This window comes from Hippocampus bargibanti, linkage group LG01 (assembly GCF_051943395.1).
Source record: "Hippocampus bargibanti isolate YZ-2025 linkage group LG01, ASM5194339v1, whole genome shotgun sequence".
Classification (NCBI taxonomy): domain Eukaryota; kingdom Metazoa; phylum Chordata; class Actinopteri; order Syngnathiformes; family Syngnathidae; genus Hippocampus; species Hippocampus bargibanti.
In genome coordinates this window covers 13,741,520-13,763,400 of record NC_142734.1, presented here as the reverse complement: position 1 = coordinate 13,763,400, position 21,881 = coordinate 13,741,520, and the positions used below count along the sequence as shown (strand labels likewise).

The 21,881-nt window shown below is 40.4% G+C and overlaps 2 protein-coding genes across 3 annotated transcripts; one reads left to right on the top strand and one right to left on the bottom strand.

Moving 5' to 3' along the window:
- Positions 1-50: 50 nt before the first annotated feature.
- On the bottom strand, positions 51-9,348 carry arpc2 (actin related protein 2/3 complex, subunit 2). The gene is made up of 10 exons (XM_088997963.1): positions 9,137-9,348; positions 8,035-8,069; positions 7,099-7,211; positions 6,041-6,086; positions 5,764-5,950; positions 5,582-5,675; positions 3,579-3,705; positions 3,319-3,419; positions 2,080-2,180; positions 51-785 (listed from the first exon to the last, which is right to left on the bottom strand). Exons 1-10 carry the CDS (start codon positions 9,208-9,210, stop codon positions 764-766), a joined length of 900 nt encoding a protein of 299 aa, XP_088854089.1. The 5' UTR covers positions 9,211-9,348; the 3' UTR covers positions 51-763.
- slc19a1 (solute carrier family 19 member 1) lies at positions 8,136-21,863 on the top strand. 2 transcript variants are annotated; one of them, XM_088997898.1, is made up of 6 exons: positions 8,136-9,002; positions 12,934-13,486; positions 14,482-15,265; positions 20,223-20,415; positions 20,494-20,635; positions 20,709-21,863. In XM_088997898.1, exons 2-6 carry the CDS (start codon positions 13,220-13,222, stop codon positions 20,898-20,900), a joined length of 1,578 nt encoding a protein of 525 aa, XP_088854024.1. In that variant the 5' UTR covers positions 8,136-9,002; positions 12,934-13,219; the 3' UTR covers positions 20,901-21,863. The 2 variants fall into 2 exon arrangements, with proteins under 2 accessions (XP_088854024.1, XP_088854015.1); XM_088997889.1 differs by lacking the exon at positions 8,136-9,002 and adding an exon at positions 11,336-11,512.
- The last annotated feature ends 18 nt before the right edge of the window (positions 21,864-21,881 follow it).

Below are 21,881 nucleotides of genomic sequence, written 5' to 3'. Positions count from 1 at the left end.
CCTTTTCTTCTGTGTGACATTTGTTGGATTTGAGGCTCATCAATCTATAATCCAGGTTTTCCAAATCTTTATTGAGCCAAGGCACATATGTTAAATCCACCAAACCAAAATGACAAAAATTATACTGTACATATAACTAATATAATCTCATCTCAATTTCCTCACAAATTTACTTTGGGCCAGTTTTGTTGAATACAATGTTAGTATTCAATTGCAACCAGTTAATTCACAAGTCAACATTAATTTTAGCATTTGTTGCCCCCGCCACCACCCGCCACATAACGACAGATACAGTGTGGATACTGTTTTCCACCTCCGTATGTTATACACACAAAACCTGAAATAAAAGTTGTGGTATTTCAGTGTTTTATTTTTTTATCCTCAAATAACAATGACATGAAAGCGCAGAAGGGGGTGTTGAAACCAAAATGAAGTGGTGAAGGTCAAGTAAGAGTACCAAAAAGATAAGATATTGTATAAAAAATGGCATCATATACTGATAGTGCGCTTTAACTATGCAAAGCAAGGAATGCCCTGTTTTCATGATCTTGAGCCTCGGCTGTTCCCGTGAACTTGACTATTTAATATAAAGAAACAGAGAGAGAGAAAGAAAAAATAAAAACTTGACAATTTAGAGAGTGGGCTGTGTGGGGCGTTTAGAGGCATCCTGGAGGCCTGTCCAAGGTGCTGTTGAGTCGCAGCGTGGCGCGTTTGCGTGTGGCCACGGACGGTGGCTTCGGCTCAGCTGTCCTGGCGCGGGGCATCAGCGAGAGAAGGTCTTCCCACTGAAAGGCAAGTGCAAGAAGAATTAATTACCATCATTTTCGGGGTATAAGGTGCACCCAAAAGCCTTGATTTTCTTCAAAAGATATACGCCAGTGAACCTTATATGTGAAGTAATCTTGAGCCACAACAGGTCTCACAACTAATGTCAGCAGCCACCGACTCAATGTACCCCCTGTAGAAGAAGTAGAGCATAACCCCACAATCTACTGTGGTGTGCCTTATTTGGAAAACTTTTTTTCGTTCATTGAATGTGCACCTTATAGTCTGGTGTGCCTTATATGTGGAAAAAGTTTGAAAATACACCATTCTTTGTGGGTGCGCCTTATACATTGGAAAATACGGTACATATGGTGTTTTGCAGCCACCAAAGCATTTATTGTAGCTTGTGTTGATTACTTGAGAAATATGTTTTTTTTAGGCAAAACATAAATAGAGCAAACGATTTCGGAGTTCCAAATTACACACGAGCTGCATAAAAATGATTTGGTCTCTATTTGACACATTTACAACTATGGGGGCTTTCCTCGACAAACATTCCTTCTAAGCAAATGGGAACAAGTTTGAAATAGAGTTGCGAATTTCAGCGCAAACTCGCCATATACGATTGCAACATTGTTTAGCTAGTGAGAAGAGATCCAGCTGGGTACCGCCAAACGGTACTAATATTGTTTTCTATACACAGTATTGTGGATATATTCTAATGCATTTATACTGAAGTTTATATGTAGCTGTGGCTAAAATGCAAAGCGCAATGAGTCTCTAAAATGTACAAGTGTTGTCAATGGATTCATTTCTTGTTGTTCTTTCAAGCCAACACAGCTACATGCATTTACACAGGATATTTCAAGCTCCATGGGTGGACCAGAAAATCTCAATACTGGTGAAAATGGAAACAGTCCAACAAATTCAAATACATTTCATAGAAGCTTATTCACAATGTGAAAGCGTACCAAGGAGGCAAAGCAGCAAAGGTAAAGATTTGGGGTCATTTTGTACTCGACAAAAATAAGATAATATTCAAGAACAAAGTGTTCAACGTACAACCGATCAACAGGTGTGATGGTAATTGAATACATTCTTAACTTTGAAAAAAAAAAATCAACAAAGAATCGGTTTATTAAAAGTGATTTCAAAGCCGATATTAAGCCTGACTACTTTTTCCGTCGTCGGCCAACCTAGTATGAATTCATACTGTGCTGTAGTGATATGGTTAAGATCAGAGACATTTTGTCCGACGTGTAGCTTTAAGAATAGGCCCCATTTACGAGGAGAGGCAGAGTTGAGGCTACTTACGAAATGGTCTTCATCTCCTTCTTCTCAGCGTCTGGTCGGGCACGGTTGAGAACCTTGAGGAAGTCTGACGTCTTGGCCCTCATGCGAGTGTGAATATAAGCCTGGAGAAAGAAAGAAGTACACATTTAAATATTCATTTCTCTTTAGAGTTGTTTGTTTGTACAAGACAAATAGGAACAAACTTGCATTTTCTTCAAACTACGCCAGTAATTCAGAAAAGTATATTTACCCACAGTAAATGAAATACAGTGTCAGTATTGATCTATCTATGCCAGTGGTGTAAAGTGAAGGGTAGAACAATTAAAAGATTTCACACACACGGATTATAAAATTGAAAATCAGACCGTCACTTCAGCAGGCTGGATATACTTTTTTTGAAGCACAATTTTCTGGTGTGGTGATGTGCTGCGAGAATTCGTCTCATCCAAGGTATGTGCCTTACCCCATTAACGTTTGCGAAACACTCGCTGCTCTATGCAACACAGATAAGGATGCAAACAAAACACTGCATTGTGCATTCAAGACGTCCCGTTTCCGAACACACACCCTTCAATAAACGTGCCCACACTGACTCCTGACTGTCTGAGCAGAAAAAAACCCACCCGACTTCATTATCAAGCTCACAAAAAACAAACACAGGCAACGGAAATTAAAGTTGCTCAAAAATGTCCAAGTAGCATTTAGAGTCGCACAAAGTCCATTAGGGAAGTTGCAGTCATGTGTACTCAAACACGCATCGGATGCCCTAAAAGCCGTATGATGATTGTGTTACCGGACTTTTGACTGAGGTGTGCGGCGGATGCAGCGTTCCATTGCAGTGACTCTTTAAAAGCTTGTAATTAAAAGGAGACGTGTGGCCCCTTAACATCCGATTGTGAAACAACCCGAGACTCAAACTCATGACGCAACATCTCAGTTTTTGACCGAAACAAAGTTGTTGTCCAATTTATTTAGAACCGCTGGGAATCTCAATGTCAATTAAACATAATTTGCATATGCAACTGAAATCTGAAAAGCAATTATTATATTTGTAGTTTCACACTGAATATTAATGTGTACAAAAGAAAGAACTTTTTAATTCAGTAGAATGTCATTAAAAGGAGCTGGATGACAAAAAGAGATGGAAAGTTTTATGTGCAATTGCTAACAAAGTGAAAGCAAACTTCCCAATAAACAGCAGAGCTTAAACAAAAACAAAAAAAAAACAGAAATTATCAACCATGCTCCATTTAAACTCACCTTGGAGCACTTTATGTGGTAATGCAGGTAGTCCCTGAAGGTGTGGATGAGGTTGATGGTGTTGTCTCTGGCATTGGCATTGGTGTGACGTGGGAAAAGGACTGCAGAGAAGAAAAAAAAAGAAGCAGGTACATCAGTATCGGTCAGAAACGACGTAAAGTGACTGAAAAGTGACCTTAAGAGTTTTGAAAGGCGCTTATAAGTGAAATGGATTATTATTATTATGATTATTATAAAGGGATACTTCTCAGCTGACTGACCAAAAGTGATGTATCCGATGTTGTCTCCGATAGCTGCGTCCGTGTCTTTGAGTTCTAGAGGCGGCTCCCTGTGGCTAAACAGCACCTGCGGGGCTGTGTGGCTTGCTCTGCGACCCTCTTTGAACTCCTGCATGGAAATTTGAATGTGACAAAATTGAACAAAATTCAAGTTACAAAGTAATAGAAGGAAGATACACATTTTAAATGGTTTCAAAGTCAAGGAGGTTTGCAAATAATTTCACGTCAAACTCACAATTTTCATAAACATAGCATGAATAGCGGCCGGTATTTTAGTTGGATCAGTTTTACTTCGCTGATTATGAACATCTTAATATGTCTATCATTCAGTTTTTCTAAACAAAACAGAAACTCACTCAAAGCATATGTACATGGGCACATAGAATACAAAATAATGAGGACCATATTTTCAGGTGAAAATACTGGACAAAAGATGACCCTGCCTGCGCCCTATAAGCAGGTGCGTCTTATATATAATATTGAGCTACAACAGGTCTTGCATCTACGGTCATATATATATATTATTTGGATTTTTTTTTTTCATTCATTGGTGGTGCGCCTTATACTCCAGTGCCCCTTATACACTGGAAAACATGGCACTTTTTTTAATTGTCAACCCAAAAACTAAACGGAAAAACTGGAAAAGAACTCCCCAGGCCCACATGCGAATGAATGTATCCAAGTCTGATGTGTCTAATAAACCAGTCCTTGTCGTGATTCAACAAATTATGACTAATTTCTTCGAGCCAAACAATTCAACTTGAATCCAAGTGGCTCAAGATTGCCGCCATTCAAGATGGTGCGGCCCCCTCTAGTGGTTATATCACCGTATCTCGTTTAGGGAGAAATAGGTGGACGGTAATTGTGCGAAATGTCAGTGAACTACGAACAAGCGTGACGTACAATTCATCTATACTTATCCCCATTTTAGACTCTGAAATGATCCAAACGAGTAATGCGTATTCGATAAATAAACAGAACCTTATTATAGCGTGCCGTATCGTCACGAAAATACGGTATGTTAATATTTTTAGTTTCGTTTTGAAAAACTCCATTAGCTGCTAAAAACCGTGTGAGCTGTTTTATGCAGCAAATACTTGATTGTAACTTTAAAGGACAACAGACACCTCCGGACAAGTTGTGTCCATAATTTGTAAAACGACTTCAAATGACCGCTAGTGGGCGCATTTTACAAAGATTCCACCGCATATAGCTATATTTTATGTTTTAAGACTCACGCTGAATATTCAGGAAGTCTTGTTTTCGAGTTGATGACGATGCCTGGCGTGATGTCACGTCACATCAGGAACGCACCTGACCGTGAAAGTGACACACAATGCATTTTTGGTACTTTGGTCTGAAAACATTGTGTTGGTCTGTGTTGATGGCAAAATTAGAAGGAAAAGACATCAATAATGCGATTGTTAATCGTTGTGTGTTGCACCAAGAATACTATTTGATATTCGCTGACACAAATTCCCAGTAGACAAATCAGCCCATTTCCAATGGACCTTGGGTGCCATATTGTGCATTTTCTGGGCACTGCATTGGAGTCCAGACAACTCGAATTGATACGGAAGCACTTCTTTAATCGATTGCAAACATTTATGCTTTCCTCTTCAGAACTATTTGAATCATATTCATAACTGGATGAGTAGCAAGAAAGCATCTCCTCCGAATCTGAACTCACTGAAGCCATTCTTTTGATTCTGGTGCAAGGCAAAACGTCCTGGCGTGACGTCACGAACTGGGGGCGGGACTTTCTGAAAATCCCCAATTTGCAGCTCATTTTGTTGCAGTTCTAGCACACTAAGTCATTTTTATTGGTGTTTCGCATTTGACTAAAAATATCAGCCTGCGTGTTTTGGGTTATTTTTGCTATGAAACGTTTTTCTGATGTCAGTTAGGAAACAAAAAATGGTGTCGGTTGTCCTTTAGGATGATTAAGCTCACATTTGGGACTGATTACATGTGGCCACACAAACCTGCATGAAGACTTTGCCAATGATGACATCATCGTCGTCTTTGAAGACTGTGCTGAACACTACCGTCACCCGGTCTTTCTTTGCCTCCACATACCTGAGGGGATCAAAGTTGACACTTTTTATTTAATAACTCTAGAACTGTTTGCATAGAGGCAGAAAGCAGACAACTTTCTCGCACATACATGGATTCGTCATCTCTGTAGTGGACCACAGCCCTCTTCTCGCCCTCTTTGCCCTCTTCCTGGAACTTGAAGTATTTTTCAAACACTGATGCAAAGCAGTTTCTCTTCAAAATCCCCGCTTGGTGCACGACCTCATCTTTATTGCCTGGTAGGGTATCCAGGTCATATAGAAGTGACACATTGTAGCCTGAAAGCAAAATCAGGAAACACAAGTTAGTTAAGAGGCAGGTAGGGCTTTCAACAGCATGATGCCAACATTAGCATGATGTGAACATACCAGCCTCTGGTGAAACAAGGAAGCTTCCGTAGACTCTCTTCAGCAGCTACAAACAAAAGCATGCATTAGTTTGTATAGCGAATTGCCCGAACAAATACATTTGAATTCTTCAGCAATTTTGAATATCTATTTTTAAATAAAGCAGTGGCTAAGTACCGTTGTGAATCAGACCCCTTAAAAGGTGTTGAGGATTCTGTATCTAGCGACCGGCACAAGACACTCAGAAACCAATTCCTCTGGAAAGTGGCATACCAGCATCTGTGATACTTTCGCAAACCGTCAACCACTAAATCGTTTTTTTTCTGCAGGATTTTGCATTTTGCTTGAACAGGTGGTTCTGGACCAGGAGATGTTATTCACTTTGGTTATGGCCCTGTCTTTCGGGACTCTTTTGGGCTTTGCTTTACACAATGATCAGATTCCAGTTGGGAAAGAAATGTTGTTGCTAATCGTTCTGGAAGTTGATGAAAGACTAACGCATTTTTCTATTTTAATCACTCATGTGGTTTGTACATCCAGGAATCATCTGGCATCAGGAAAAAAAAAACTCACAAAAACAATAAAAGTGAGTAAAACAACACAGATACACCAAAAAAGAACAAGGTAGGTACGTAACATATACACCTGAATTGAATGTCAGTATTTGAAGAAGTTACACATAATTAATTTCTCAAGAAAAAGAAAAAAAATGGCTCAGCTGTAGCCAAAGCATTCTTCGAGCTGCCGCGAGTCATAGTCAGCATTTCCTTGCCTGTGGTGAGCAAAGCTCAAGCACACTTCCTGTTTCTACTCGGGGGCCTCCGTGGCTGTGTTTTTTTCCTTACATGGCAGCAGAGCACTCTTGGTGGTTAAGAGCATATGAACAACAGACCTTATTCTACACTTTTTGATCATTTAGCACCTCAAAGCCCATTAAACCCCGGTGAAACATGTGTGTGTGTGTGTGTGTGTGTGTGTGTGTGTGTGTGTGTGTGTGTGTGTGTGTGTGTGTGTGTGTGTGTGTGTGTGTGTGTGTGTGTGTGTGCGTGTGCGCGCGCGCGCGTGCGTGCGTGTGGTACCTCATCAGCCCCATGCTCCTGTAGTTCCTTGTAGAACTTCAGGGAGATGCTGACCATCACTTTGGTCTTATCGCCATTTGGGTTAGAAATGTGGTACAAGACGCCATCAAAGTCTACCGAAGAAAAGGCTGACGTTAAGCGATACATTTGGCCCACAACGGTCATCAGATGATGATCTTCTATGCCATTCATTCATTTTCTGTAGTTCCTGCCCTTTTTCGGATTGCAGGTGAGCTCCACCCGATTTGGAGCGAGAGGCCAACAGGTTGGACGGGTAGCCAGCTAATCACCCGGTTCATATACAGTAAAGTCTCGTTATATCGATATTCAAGGGAGTCCGAAAAAATATCGATATAACCGGGACTATCGATATATCCGACCCTGTTTGCATGTAATTTTCTCCGTGTGTGCATAGAAATAGTATCGATATAACCGGGACTATCGATATATCCGATATCGATATAACGAGACTTTACTGTATATATTAACAATCACTATGTTACTGTCTCCTTTAAATTTTGTATTCTAAAAGACAAGTTTTAGAATGTAGGAAGAAGCCAGATTACCCTTTTTCTAAAAGATAGAAAGTAAGATTCAATATAAACTAACATTCATCTTAGTTTTAAGTGGTCAAACTGAGTGCTCGATGTAATATTTTAATGTCAAATCACTAAATGAGGTAACCAAAATATAAGAGCTGTCAATATGATGAAATTTATTTCTACATTACTTGAAAATACAACAAAAATGCTATATTTATGCACAACTGAGCAGAGTCCTTGTAATAGCTGGATTATGAAAATATACCAAAATAGCTGGCTATTAGAGATAACATCAATGAACAGATTGGGACACATCAAACAACGGATATAATACTAATGGATATTTCGCACAATTTTGGGATATAATAGATAATTTTAAGTAACACCACCTTACCTGCAAATGTCACGTCAACAGCCTCAGGCTTGGTTCTGCAAGGAAGATATTAAGTTAGAGCAGAGTTCACCCAATGAGCCCTATCTTAATTGTTGGGTATTTACTAAAAATATTAATTTTAAATAATATATCTATCGACTTTTTTGGATGACTGGATCTTTTTCTCTAAATCGGTGCACGTGTGCGCATAATTGATTGTTTTGTTTGACAATATTCAGCGGAAATCACCCTATCGCACCCCCCCCTCGGGAAAAAAAAATCAAGTAAACGTAAAATGTTTGCAAAATAAATATGTATCTACATGGACAAGAGTTACAGTCCAAAATTGGTATGATTAATTCATACCACAAAACAACAGCGTTATTAATTTAGTTTTTGTGGGGGGTGGGTGACTTTCCCAAATAAAATATGTTCATAGGCTCAGGTAGGGTTCCAAGAGATTGCATATGCCTTTGCAGTGGACTTGACTCAGCTTGACTTCAGGAATGCGGAAGCTGTAAAGAAATGCTATCTAGTTCATACGCTTGCCCTTCTTTAGCAGACACGGACGGCTTGTTTAATGTAATAAGAGGCAAATGAATACGTGAATACGGCTGAATACGCGTATTTGATGTTTGCTTCATTATCAACACAAAACATCAAACGGCGCCTCTGAAAATATAACGTTCTTCAAAAGACACCAGTTAGCTCGCTGCATCAAATTGCGCCCACCACAAATGATGTATTATGTTATCTATATTTTGAGAAGTGCACTTGTGAATCCAACGGTGCACAACGGATGCAATATTCGATTTTTTGCTTCCTGGTTTCAGATGCTTCTCGGGATGTTTGATATTAGCAGGTTTGACACATCGATCGTTGAGACACACCCCGACTAAAGCAAAGCAGCCGGAGCCGATAACCACGGTCATTCAGTGTCTTATTTAGACATTTCTCCCACTAGAACGCCGCGTTCCTGGCTCTTCCAGGTCTGTATTTGTTAATCGGCTCCACCAAACCCTCATTCCATGCACCGTTAATTATGGCTGGTGCATTTACGGAACCGCTAATGGGAAGCTAGCCCGCGTTAGCAAAGCTACTCAGGTGTACCGATGATTCTCACCCGTTTGATGCGCTGTCGAACTTCAACGACAGGGTCTCTTCTATAATGCGGTTATTGATTTCTAACAGGATCATCGCAATGGGTGGTGGCGTCGACGAAGGGGGCCGAAAATCGCTGCAATTTGGTTAAGATACGCTCGTTCAGTGAAATTGTGCTAAATGTTTCCTCCCTTGACAGAGCAGACCGTTTCCGCCGAGGCTTCTTCCGCCTACCACTTCCGCGTATTTTGCATTCGGAACCACATGGTAGTCCGTAGTGTTGCCTGTAATAAAATTAAAGTGACAAAAGAAGAGGCACGTTTGACCAGTAATCGCCCCCCCCCTCACATAATTCCACCATTTTAGCTCACCAATTATCTCCTTAGAATCAAATACGGTGTAAGAAAATCTGTACCGAAATTGGTTCATACAAATCACACCAGGGCTGAAATTAACTATAAATGTGATTATTAATTAATCCGTGTAATGTTTTTTTTTAACATTTTTAACACTAATAACTTCGACATTATTTAAAATTTCTAGTGAAAAATATGCACGAACGTAAATTGATAGTGGTTGGTTTTGTGACAAAAATGTCAGAAGAAAATTAATTACTGTTTGTCAAAATAAATGCAGATGTAAACATTTTGCAAACATATTGCAGGATTGATATTAAACACAAAGTTCACCAGTCTTATTTCATGGGGGACTACAGAAATCAGAGACAATATAATATTGAAAGTGTGAATTTCCTTTGATTTTGATAATTTTAGCTTGAACAACCTCACTAGATGATTAATCAACTTGTCAGAATCATTGTTGATGACTTTCATATCAATTTATTGTCACCTAATTGTCACAGAACACATTTTTTCAAACAGTTTTTAAAACTTCAGAGCAATTTTATTGAACTTCGTGAAATGTGTTCTGACTCGCAGCCTTGTAATCAAGTGGTTCGCACGTTGACTTCAGTGCAGAGGTTGTGGGTTTGATCCCGGCTCTGTCCTCCCATATATGGAGTTTCCATGCCCCCCCAATATGTGTGTGGGTTTTCTCCGGATACTTCGGTTTCCTCCCACATTCCAAAAACATGCAATACAAGCTGATTGAACACTTTGAATCTTTCCTAGATGCGAGTGTGATCGCAAAAGGTCGTTTCTTTGCTCTGCGATTGTCTGGCAACTGGTTAAGAGTACAATTTGGCTTATATATGTGTGTGAATGAGAGGGATCCAAGTGCAAGAGTGATGCTACAGCGAGAAGGTGGAGGATTTTAAGTACTTGGGGTCAACTGTCCAGAGAAATGGAGAGTGTGGAAAAGAGTTGAAGAAGCGTGTCCAGGCAGGAGAAAAATGTCAGGTGTGATGTGTGAGAGAAGGGTTTCAGCTAGGATGAAAGGAAAAGTGTATAAAACGGTGGTGAGACCAGCCTTGATGTTTGGACTGGAGACAGTGCCGCTCAAGAAAAGACAGGTAGCAGAGCTGGAGGTAGCAGAGCTGAAGATGTTGAGGTTTTCTTTGGGAGTGACCAGGTTGGATAGGATCAGGAATGAGTACATTAGAGCAGTGATTCTCAACCACTGTGCCGCGGCACAGTAGTGTGCCGTGAGAGATCGTCAGGTGTGCCGCGAGAAACTATCCAATGCCCCTTTTTCAAATTAAATTTGTACAAACATTTATTAATCATTTTCTGACAATATTATTTCATTGTCCTGTGTCTGTGCTGAAAAGACTGGGAGGGTAATTTCATATTCGTCCGTGTGGCAACACGTCACTGATTGCCTTTTTCCTGCGAGATGGTTCGTGGTGTGCCGCAAAAAAATTCCAATGTAAAAAACGTGCCCTGGTTCAAAAAAGGTTGAAAAACACAGCATTAGAGGGACAACTCATATTAGAGGCTTTGGAGACAAAGTCAGAGAGGCCAGACTGAGATGGTTTGGACATGTCCAGAGGAGAGAGACGACTATATCGGGAGAAGGATGCTGAATCTTGAACTGCCAGGCAGGAGACCGAGAGGAAGACAGAAGAGGAGGTTTATGGATGTGGTCAAAGAGGACATGAAGGTAGCTGGTGTGAGAGAAGAGGATACACAAAACCGGGATAGATGGAGGACATTGATTCGCTGTGGCGACCCCTGAAGGGAAAAGCCGAAAGGAAAAGAAGAAGAAGTTGTGATTTGTTTAATTTGAACATTACGGCAATATTAACACGTTTGGGCATGCGCGTGTGTGCGGATCTGCGTGTCTCGCTACACTGCTGCCACCTAGCAAAATCTACACGCTTGTAATTTCGAAAAAGACGTTTTAAACCGTAATACTTCATTTCCCATAAGTCAATACGGTGTAAAAAGAAGGGTGTTCAACCAACGAGCGACGTCGATTCTGCTCTCACACACACGAGGTATGATTACGTGTTTTAAGTTAAACGGATTTCTAAATTGTAATCAACAAGCAGAATGCTAAGATCTCTGGCAGGCGAAATTGTCGCAAATCAGTTTCTTATTGTAAATAACATGTCTTTCATTTAATTTGTATGAACAGGAAATAAATAAAGGATTTTCGTGCGTTGTTAGCCAGCAGACAGCTAGCCGCTTTGTGTTTTATTTACTGTTTATTCGATAGTCGGTGGACTCGGTTTTATCACGCCTAATTTAATCTTAAAAACGACCTAATTCGTTTATAAATTGCACGTTTCGTGAAACGTGTGAACGCTTGTGTAACTTGTTTACCGTGGCTCTTTTTGTGCGTTACACAGTGTGTCAAATATGCAAGTTGCATGTGTTGGGGGAAAGTGGATTTATTTCTTCCGCATGTTCATTGAATTTTGTACGGTGAGGACGTTTGTTATCCAAATACAATCGATGAACAATTTCTTCGAAACTTTTAATAACACATTATTCCGGGCACCCGCGGTTTACAGACAGTGGCAGTGGATCACGAGTGGAAAGATGGAAGCGATTTAAAACACATTTAAATAATCAGAAGAGCGGTAGCGATACTTCAGGTGTGACATCAAACTTTGGTTTCTTCTGAACCTGTTCTTAGCTTTTCATTGATCTGATACATCACAATGGTCTGTGTGGCTTCCACAATACACAATACAACACACGTTGATTTATATAACGCTTTAACAACAGTTGAAGCTGCAACAAAGTGCTTAACATGGATATGGTATCATATACAGGAAATAAAGCAGTCGTAAATATTGTAGATGCCACCTGGGAGTAAAACAAAGATTAAGTCTGAATTATGGTGAATCAAATGCCAAAGAGTACAAGTGAGTTTTGAGGCGGGTTTAAAGATGGGCACCAAGGGGGCAACAAGTTCAGTGTCGGGTCATTTTCGAGAGTGGGACCAGCAATAGAAACGGCTCGATCCCCTCAAAGTGTATCAATTTGTAACTGATGTTTGCTTCAAGGACGCACATTCTCGCGACTGGCATATGCAAGTTGTACAGCATGAATAAATACAGTATGGACAAAATCCACACTTCACATGATTTACCACAACTGTTACATATAAATGCCTTAAATCATTTTAACCCTCATGCCAAATGGACCCAACCGGTGTTGTTAAAAAATAGATATCCAAAAAACGCCAGCCAGGCTTATTTTGTTTTCAATTCACATTGCATAATTAGATTCAGTGACACAATAGGCTAACATGGTGACGAAAGGTGTAAAAAAAGCACTCAGCAGAACACATTGTAACACTTTTTGTGTACCCAAGAATCAGACATGAAAGGAGGGTCAAATGTTTTCACAACAGCCTCGTTCTCCATTGTCACTGAATGGTTCAAATGTTATTATTGTGTGTTTTCAGGTGGACAATGAAAATTATCCAATGACTGCATACTTGCTGGAGTGCATTTACACAGTGCATAATGGAGCAAAGGTCAACATTCTTCTCTGTGAGGCTGACAGCGTGTAGCATTTTAACTACTTTGCCAGGCCATTGTATAAACCGTTTGTTGGGGATGGAAGGAAGCTGGAAGCGTTGACAAGGAACCACACACTTCAACTTTACCCTTTCAGGGACTGAATGAACTTTGCACCAAAACACTCACACTGCAGTTTTACTTGTGAGTTCCCCCCAATCAACTGACATAATGGTTTCAGATGGCACAGCAGAGCGAGAGAATGAAATGGACTTGAAGGTGCCTGCAGCTGAAGGAAACGTGGATGGAGATTTAGAGATAGCCACGTGCACTTCAGAGGAGCCGACTGTCTCTCAAGCTGTGCCAGAGGAGCCCAGGAAGTGGATATGCGCTGTCATCTTCTTGTGTTTCTATGGGTTTATGTCATCCATCAAGCCTGGAGAGCCCTTCATTACACCATATCTACTCAGCACTGAAAAGAATTTTACCAGGGAGCAGGTCAGTTGTGCCCTCGGTGTTGATTGAAGTTAGTTGAATATGCATTTGCATTTCATTTGAAGTTATAATTGAGGATGTAAAGGTTATTTTTGCAGATGTCTGTGAGGAAAAAATACAAGAAACGTTTGCGGTTTTGACTGCAAAGCGTTTTAACATTGTGAAATCAACAATTGTCCCATGATGGGTTTAACTAATCTATCTTACCTCAGATAAGGCTCACACTTATCACAGAAGATCAATGCTAAATGTTTGTTATTGAAATGGTAACTATCGACCCTAAGCGAGTGAGTATACACTAACTACAGTAAAGTCTCGTTATATCGATATTCAAGGGAGTCCGAAAAAATATCGATATAACCGGGACTATCGATATATCCGACCCTGTTTCCATGTAATTTTCTCCGTGCGTGCATAAAAATAGTATCGATATAACCGGGACTATCGATATATCCGATATCGATATAACGAGACTTTACTGTATTTGCACTTCCATATGTGCAAATAGTTTGCTGTATTACAGGTATACAAATTACTTGGGCATGTAAAACATCTTCTCTCCTCTCTTATCTAATTATCTTATAGTTTGTTTTTAAATTAACTCATTCACTGCCAGATGATGTGCAAAAATGTGTCCACTCCAGTGCCAGGATTGTTGTCATTTTCACTCAAATTCCAGGAACCCGCAGAATATAGTTTTCAAACTACATAAACATTCAATGCAGCGTAAGAAACCTTAGAATCTCTTTTTTTTCATCAGAAAAAAAAGAATAAATTTCAAAGAAATATTGGTCTGCAGTAATATGAGGTGCAAGTGGGGGCGGCTGTACAAAAGGAACGGAAAATACATTGCCAGAGGCCTGACCGGCACTTTATCTGCACCCGGTGGTTCTTAGAAATGTATTCTGCCTAATTTGAGAATCTGCATCAACCTAAAAAAATCCATGTTGCAAAATCCTCCACAGGACAAACCCATATTTCAATGTTTTATTCTTTAGGTGACCAACGAGATCACGCCTGTGCTGACGTACTCCTACATGGTAGTGCTGGTACCCGCCTTCCTGCTGACTGATCTTCTGCGCTACAAGCCAGTTCTGGTCATCCAGGGCCTCAGCCAGGTGGTCATCTGGCTCATTCTGCTCCTCGGCACCTCCCTCCTTCAGATGCAGTTGATGGAATTCTTCTATGGTGTCACAATGGCGTGCCGCGTGGCCTATTCCTCCTACATTTTTTCCCTGGTCAGCCACCACCTCTATCAACGTGTAGCGAGCTACTCCCGCGCCTCCATCCTCTTGGGGGTGTTTACCAGCTCTGTGCTGGGCCAGCTTTTCATTTCAGTGGGACAAATCCGCTACAAGACCCTCAGTGCAATATCTTTGGGCTTTGTCAGCTTCGGTCTGCTGCTGTCGCTGTGCCTGCCCTGGCCGAAGCGCTCCTTGTTTTTCAACCAGGCGCGCAAACAAGCGCCCAGAGAAACGGCTACTCGGTTAACCACCAAAGCGGAATTGTACAAGATGAAAGAGGAGGAGGAGTTGACCACAGCCGCCTCCCCGTGTTCCGCATCCCGCTGGAAGGATTCCGTCTTTGTGCAGATGCTGATGGAACTGAGAACCGTGGTGAAAAAACCCAACACACGACTGTGGTCCTTATGGTGGATCTTCAACTCCACGGGATACTACCTAGTGTTATTCTACGTCCACATTCTGTGGAGCAAAGTCTACCCGGCTACGGAGAACAAGAATGTCTACAATGGTGCTGTGGAGGCTGCTTCTACTTTACTCAGTAAGCAATTGGTTCAAATTACAAACAACAGTTTCATCCCCTCCGTGTCAGGAATTTAATTTTATGTTCATCATCATTGTACAAAAATCATCAAAATGCCATTTAAAAAAACATCAGTACGTATCTTCTTTTCCTTTCGGCTTTTCCCTTCAAGGGGTCGCCACAGCAAATCAGTGTCCTCCATCTTTAGAGGTTTGATCCGCATGTTTGTTTTGGCCAAGCTTTTACGTCGGATGCCCTTCCTGACACAACTCTCTGTATTTATCCGAGCTTGGGACCGGCACAAGAAGAGTTATGTCCCTTTGTGGCTACAGAACAAGCAACTCGCTCAGGAAAAGGCTCCCAAACACAAAACGGTCAACGGCACAGCAACATTCAAAAAAGCAAAAACTATACTCACCATTTGATGACAATGCTCTGATCTTACCGTGAAATGGGCATCTCTTTCCTGACATTACATCACATTTGGAATACTTTATAATAATAATAATAATAATAATAATAAATTGGATTTTAAAGCGCCTCTCCAAACTGTCATGGTCACTTTACAGTCACAGGATAAAATTTTCTGTTGGTGAGCAGCGGCAGCCATGCGCGCCAGCGTTCACTCAACCCGGAAGTTGCTCAAATAGATAGAAAGCTAGCTTGCCAGCTAATAGATGGCCATCCAGATAGCTACCTTGGTACATAGCTAATAGATAGCTATATATGTGCCTTATAAATTAAATTTATTTTTGAAAAATTCCCTGTCTCTCAAAATATTCTAAACAGCAACAAAATGAGACCAAAATAGACAAATATGGCATGTCAAACCCATCTTAGAGCAGCGTTAATTTTTGTCACTAAAAATCTCTGTCATTCATTTTGCCACAAATATTTCTTTTTCAGACAAAATTAAAACAAAAATACGAGCCATTCGTTTCCTGTAAAAATGTGACAATGTAAAAATGTGAACAAGTTGGCTTCGCGGCGGTGCCCCACTTCTGTTGCGACCTTGCTGCAGGACTCAAAAGCACCGGTGCTTCTGTATTTTATGGCATTTGACCTCAAATATTGCCACGTCTCAACTCAAGCATGACAAAGAACTTAATGACATTGTTTAAATGAGCAAACTTGTACATTCTGTGTCAAAGTAACATGTTTTTATGCGACTCGTGGGCTATCACGTTTTCATATGCTAGTTTTCACATTTTAACATTTTTTTTCACATTTTTACATCATCATCACATCATTAAAGGACAACCGACATCTCTGGATAAGTTGTGTCCATAAAATGGCTTCAAATGACTTCTACTGAGCGTATTTTACAAAGATTCCACGGCATCTAGCTATATTTTACGTTTTAAGACTTGCGCTGAATATTCCGGAAGTCTTGTTTTTGAGTTGGTGACGAGTCCGTATGTGACGTCACTGAAGGAACGCCCCTGACCGAAAAAAGGACACATTGTAGCAGTCCTTCCATCACGTCAATGTATTTTGCTGTACTTGTTTGGTCTGAAAACCTCGTGTTGCACCAAAAAGCCGCCAGAAGAGGGCGACCAAGCTCCGTGTAAGGAATTTTTCAGCCTGTGGAAATGGGCTGATTAATTCCTCACAGGACCTTGGTCGCCATTTTCTGCCTCTTTTTGATGATACATTTTCCCCCAATGTTGCCTCAAAATGGCATGGAATAAATTCTTTAATCGATTGCAAACATGTATGCTTTCCTCTTCAGAACTATTTGAATCATATTCATAACTGGATGTGTAACAAGAAAGCATATTCTCCGAATCTGAAGCCATTGTTTTGATTCTCCAGCAATGCAAGACATCTTGGCGTGACGTCACGAACTGGGGGCGGGACTTTCTGGAAATGCCCAATTCGCAGCTCAATTTTTTTGCAGATTTTGGACACTTTAAGTCATTTTTATTGGTGTTTTGCATTTGAATAAAAATATCATAGTGCATGTTTTGGGTATTTTAGATGCTATAAAACATTTTTCTGATGTCATTTAGGAAACAAAAAAGTGATGTCGGTTGTCCTTTAAATGATATTATTCATGGTTTTGGTATACTTTTCTGCTTTCAAGTTTTAATGTATTCTGATGGATAACATCAACCATATTATTTTAGTTGACTAAAGTTTTCGGCGATTCTAATTTGACAAAAATTGAAAAGCAACCAGCAGACTAAATTAGGATCACATCCTGAATCGGTTTTGATCTAAGGCAGGGGTGGGCAAACTTATTGACTCGCGGGCCGCATTGGGTTCTAAAATTTGACAGAGGGGCCGGGCCAGGAGCATTTGGAGGGAATGTTTGGGCCGGAAATACTAAACCTAAAGCATTAAAGGAAAACCGACGCCTCCGGACAAGTTATGTCCATAATTTGTAAAATCACTACAAATGACTTCGACTGAGCATATTTTACAAATATTCCACAGCATATAGCTATAGTTTACGTTTTAAGACTCGCGCTGAATATTCATGAAGTCTTGTTTTCGAGTTGATGACGACGCCCATGTGACATCACGTTTGGACCGCCCCTGACCGAGAATGCGACACACAATGCATTTTGCGGTACTTTGTTTGGTCTGAAAACTTCATGTTGATCCGTGTTGATGGCGAAATTAGAAGTAAAACACATAAATAACGCGATGGTGAATCGTTGTGTGTTGCACCAAGACAACTATTTGATATTCGCTGACACAAATTCCCAGCAGACAAATCAACCCATTTCCAACGGAGCTTGGGCGCAATCTTCTGCATTTTCTGGGTGCTACATTGCTGTCATTGACGGCTCGAATTGAAATGGGAGGACTCCTTGAATCAATTGCAAACATTTATGCTTTCCTCTTCAGAACTATTTGAATCATATTCATAACTGGATGAGTAACAAGAAAGCATCTTCTCCGAATCTGAAGCCATTGTTTTGATTCTCGAGCAAGGCAAGACGTCTTGGCGTGACGTCACGAACAAGGGGGCGGGACCTTCTGAAACTGACCATTTCCGGATTCATTTTGAAGTCATTTTTATTGGTGTTTTTCATTTAACTAAAAATATCAGCCTGCGTGTTTTGGGTATTTTAGATGCTATAAAACGTTTTTCTGATGTCAGTAGGAAACAAAAAAAATTGTGCCGGTTGTCCTTTAAGTGTAGTGTGTACAAACCTCATAGCACAGTAAGAACACTACAACCCAATTTATTAACTGTCTTTCAAATGTGAAAAATAGCCCTGATCAGTTAATAAATTTGTTTCAAGGAATATGCAAGATATCGCGTTTACATACTATTTCGCAGATACTGGTAGGAGGAAATGGAAATAGATTTAAATAACATGCACTGTGATTTATCAAGATTGCGTCTGTTTTTAATAAGTTTCAATCCAAGGTGCAAAGTTAAAGAAATCAACATTTATTGAAAAATGGAATCACTTTCAACATTCAAAACATATTATTACACAACGAAATATTCAAGCTCAATAATACCTACTTGTGTTAAATTCCGCAAAATCATGGATGTATTGTCCTGACCGCGTGCTCGACAAACTCTCCAAGGACGCCCTCGCCTTCACAGGCAAACAGTACTCGTGTACCGTCGCCAAGCACACAGACATAGGCTACCTGCAGTTGAAATTTGCATACTCGGCACGGCAGCCAATCAGAAGCCTGCTTTTTTTCTTCCGGACTTTCGCAAGCGTGAAAAGGTCGTGCGTTTGCATGACATTTTCCAAAATAGATGCACAGAACCTCAGCCCAGAAGATTCAAAAGAAGCTAACAACATATGTGACGCTACAAAATGTAAATTTACATTAAACAGTGACTGTAAAGTGTACTTGAGAGTTATGAAAGGGGCTTAGTGGATTGCAGCAAGCAATGCAAACTTTGCATTGTGCACCATAATGACAAATGACTACTGCAGCAAGATCTACAGCAACGGACATTTACCGTAAATAAAGCAAGGTAGCATTTGTAGTAGGTACACCCTTAATTTAAAAAAAAAAATTGTACTTTGTGACAACGTTTTTTTAATGTGCTTAGTCGTCTTATTGTGTTTCAAATTGTGAAAAATGGGGCAGGCAACTTTTCAGAGTTGTCTGCCCTGTTGTGTCCGCTAATTTTTTGTCATGAGTTGCAAATTTTTTTGTCATGAGTTTCAAACACTGTCTTTACTATAATTTGGATAAATTCGACGGGCCGGATTAAAAAGCCTAACGGGCCGTATGTGGCCCGCAGGCCGTAGTTTGCCAATGTCTGATCTAAGGACTATAATTAAAACAAAATAAACAATTCTTGTTAAAGTGAACACACTTATAGCAGTACCTTTTTAAAAAAGCGGCTTCTTGATGATTTTCATGAAAAAAAAACATGCACGAGATCTGCATTTGCTCTGTTAAACAAAAATTCTCCATAACTTCACAAAGACAAACTTCCTTGACACCATTTTTAATGAATGTAAAATATCATTTTGAGCCAAGATTTTAGCATATTGTGGCTTTTTAGCGCATTACAGAATGAAGAAAAGGGTGAAGAGACATGCAGGTAACATCCGACTTACAACCGAGTTCCGTTCCGACCAAATGGTCGTATATCGAAATGGTCGTAAATCGAAATCCATTCAAAATGTTGAATAGAGACTCGACCCCCCCCCCCCTCCCCCGTGCCATCACAGGGTCGATTGCTGTGCGAGAGTGAGATACTGGCTGCCAGGCCAAAATTGTCCTACGCGTTGCCGGCCTGCTAGGGCGTTGCGGTGCCAGGCGTAGAATTAAAATTTTAAAAATAGGGTCCGGAGGTCGTAAATTGAGCTGGTCGTAAGTTGGATGTTACCTGTTTTTGTAAATGGCAAACCATGAGCAAACACAATGATACAAATCCAATTAAAGAATAAAGACAATATTTGTACCGTCTTTTCACATTGTGGCCTCTCTCGAACGATTTATTTGCTTTTAATCTACACTGACTTTTGCCTCTTTCCAGGTGCCTTGACCGCCTTCATCGCAGGCATTGTTAAAATCCGCTGGAATATCTGGTCTGAGCTTGTCATTGGTGTGATCACAGCAGTGCAAGCTGGCCTGCTGCTGCTCATGGGCACGACTGACAACATTTGGATCTGTTACGTAGCTTACGTCCTCTTCAGGAGCTTCTACCAGTTTCTCGTGCCCATTGCCACGTAAGTGCACTGCAGTCATATTTGCGCATCAAGTGGCCAACCGCGGCGGGTCTGATGAGGGGGTGATTTGATGTGCAGTTTTCAGATTGCGTCGTCGCTCACCAAGGAGCTTTGTGCCTTGGTGTTTGGCATCAACACTTTCCTGGGGACCATTTTGAAGAGCATCTTCAACCTGATTTTTTCTGACAAGAGGGGGCTGGCTTTGGATGTGCACAGTCAGGTATGCGGATGTCAGAGTTTGACCGATTTAGGCCCTGTGTAACCGTTACCGTTCTGCTTTTTTTCTTTGACAGTTTCTTGTGTACTTTATTTACTTCACCCTGCTGACCCTCGGCTACTTAGCAAGCGCGGCGTTCGTCATCTTCTGTCACTTTAGAAACCAGCCCAGGAGGCACGTGATCGACCAACAGCCCAAGTCAAATGAACTTTGCAACACAGTCCCTGAGGCAGAACCGTTGTCCAATGGCAAAAATGCCAAGACATAGCAGTCACTACGTTTGAATGAGCCGTAATCATGCTCAAGTGCCTCAACTGCTGGTTGATAAAGCATCATAAAGGTTTACTATTTTTTTAATTGCACTCAATGGCAATGTTCAATGTTGATGGACCTTCAAGCGATGGCCCGAATGAGCAGTTTGATTGTCCTGATTAAGAGCAACTGTGAATTAATGATTCCATTGTGATCATGACACCACTGCTGTTTTCAACTGTGAGATTTATACCCTTGAAATCACTCCTCTGTATCAATAATCTCACATCACTTTAAAAGATCCTTTTCGTGTCATCCCAGCATTGATTTGCACTTTTAAGATATTTTTGACAGGAAAAATATGCAATGAAATAGGAAATGCACAGAAGAAAATGCATTGGAAGAAATTACAATTGTTTTCTAGACTTAAATAATTTCCAGTTCACGACCTTGCAGGTTGTCTGATGTTTGGTGATATGATTATTGTATTGCTTTTACTTCCACATGCACTTGGATGATTATTAGAATGTAGAGTTTACAAATGCAACAGGCATATTTTGCAGCTTTTTCTTTTCGTTTTTGTTTCTAAGCAATGGCAGTAGTACATGAAATGACTGTTTTTGAGTAGGATTATACAGTACTCAGAGTTTGAGGCGCAAGTTAATGTTACAATACACTTTGCATCTTCAAATGTTATCCATGAGCTGATTATTGTAAAACAAACTAAATCAAGTGTTTATATATGTTTTTAGTATTTTACAATTAAAGAGAGTAGATAACATTCAAATCTCCAGCCTGTGTTTGCACGCTGGTATGTCCATGTTGGTTGTTTGGTCAGCTTTTTCTGATTTGTTTTACCTAATGACATCTTTTCTGATCGGCACCCCACAGTGTGTTTGTTTTTAACAGTCAAAGCTATTTTTGCAGCTGCAGCACTGAATTTTTCATGCATATCAAAATAAAGTTCAACCACGCAAACATGTTTGTGCCCAAAACC

Coding starts and splice junctions, on each gene's coding strand:
- arpc2 (XM_088997963.1), bottom strand. CDS start 9,210: ATGATCCTGTTAGAAATCAATAACCGCATTATAGAAGAGACCCTGTCG. Junction 3,706..5,581: donor TTGGCAAAGTCTTCATGCAG/GTTTGTGTGGCC, acceptor ATTTCCATGCAG/GAGTTCAAAGAGGGTCGCAG. Junction 3,420..3,578: donor CATCGGATACATCACTTTTG/GTCAGTCAGCTG, acceptor TCTTCTCTGCAG/TCCTTTTCCCACGTCACACC.
- slc19a1 (XM_088997898.1), top strand. CDS start 13,220: ATGGTTTCAGATGGCACAGCAGAGCGAGAGAATGAAATGGACTTGAAG. Junction 13,487..14,481: donor AGAATTTTACCAGGGAGCAG/GTCAGTTGTGCC, acceptor TTTATTCTTTAG/GTGACCAACGAGATCACGCC. Junction 15,266..20,222: donor GGCTGCTTCTACTTTACTCA/GTAAGCAATTGG, acceptor GCCTCTTTCCAG/GTGCCTTGACCGCCTTCATC.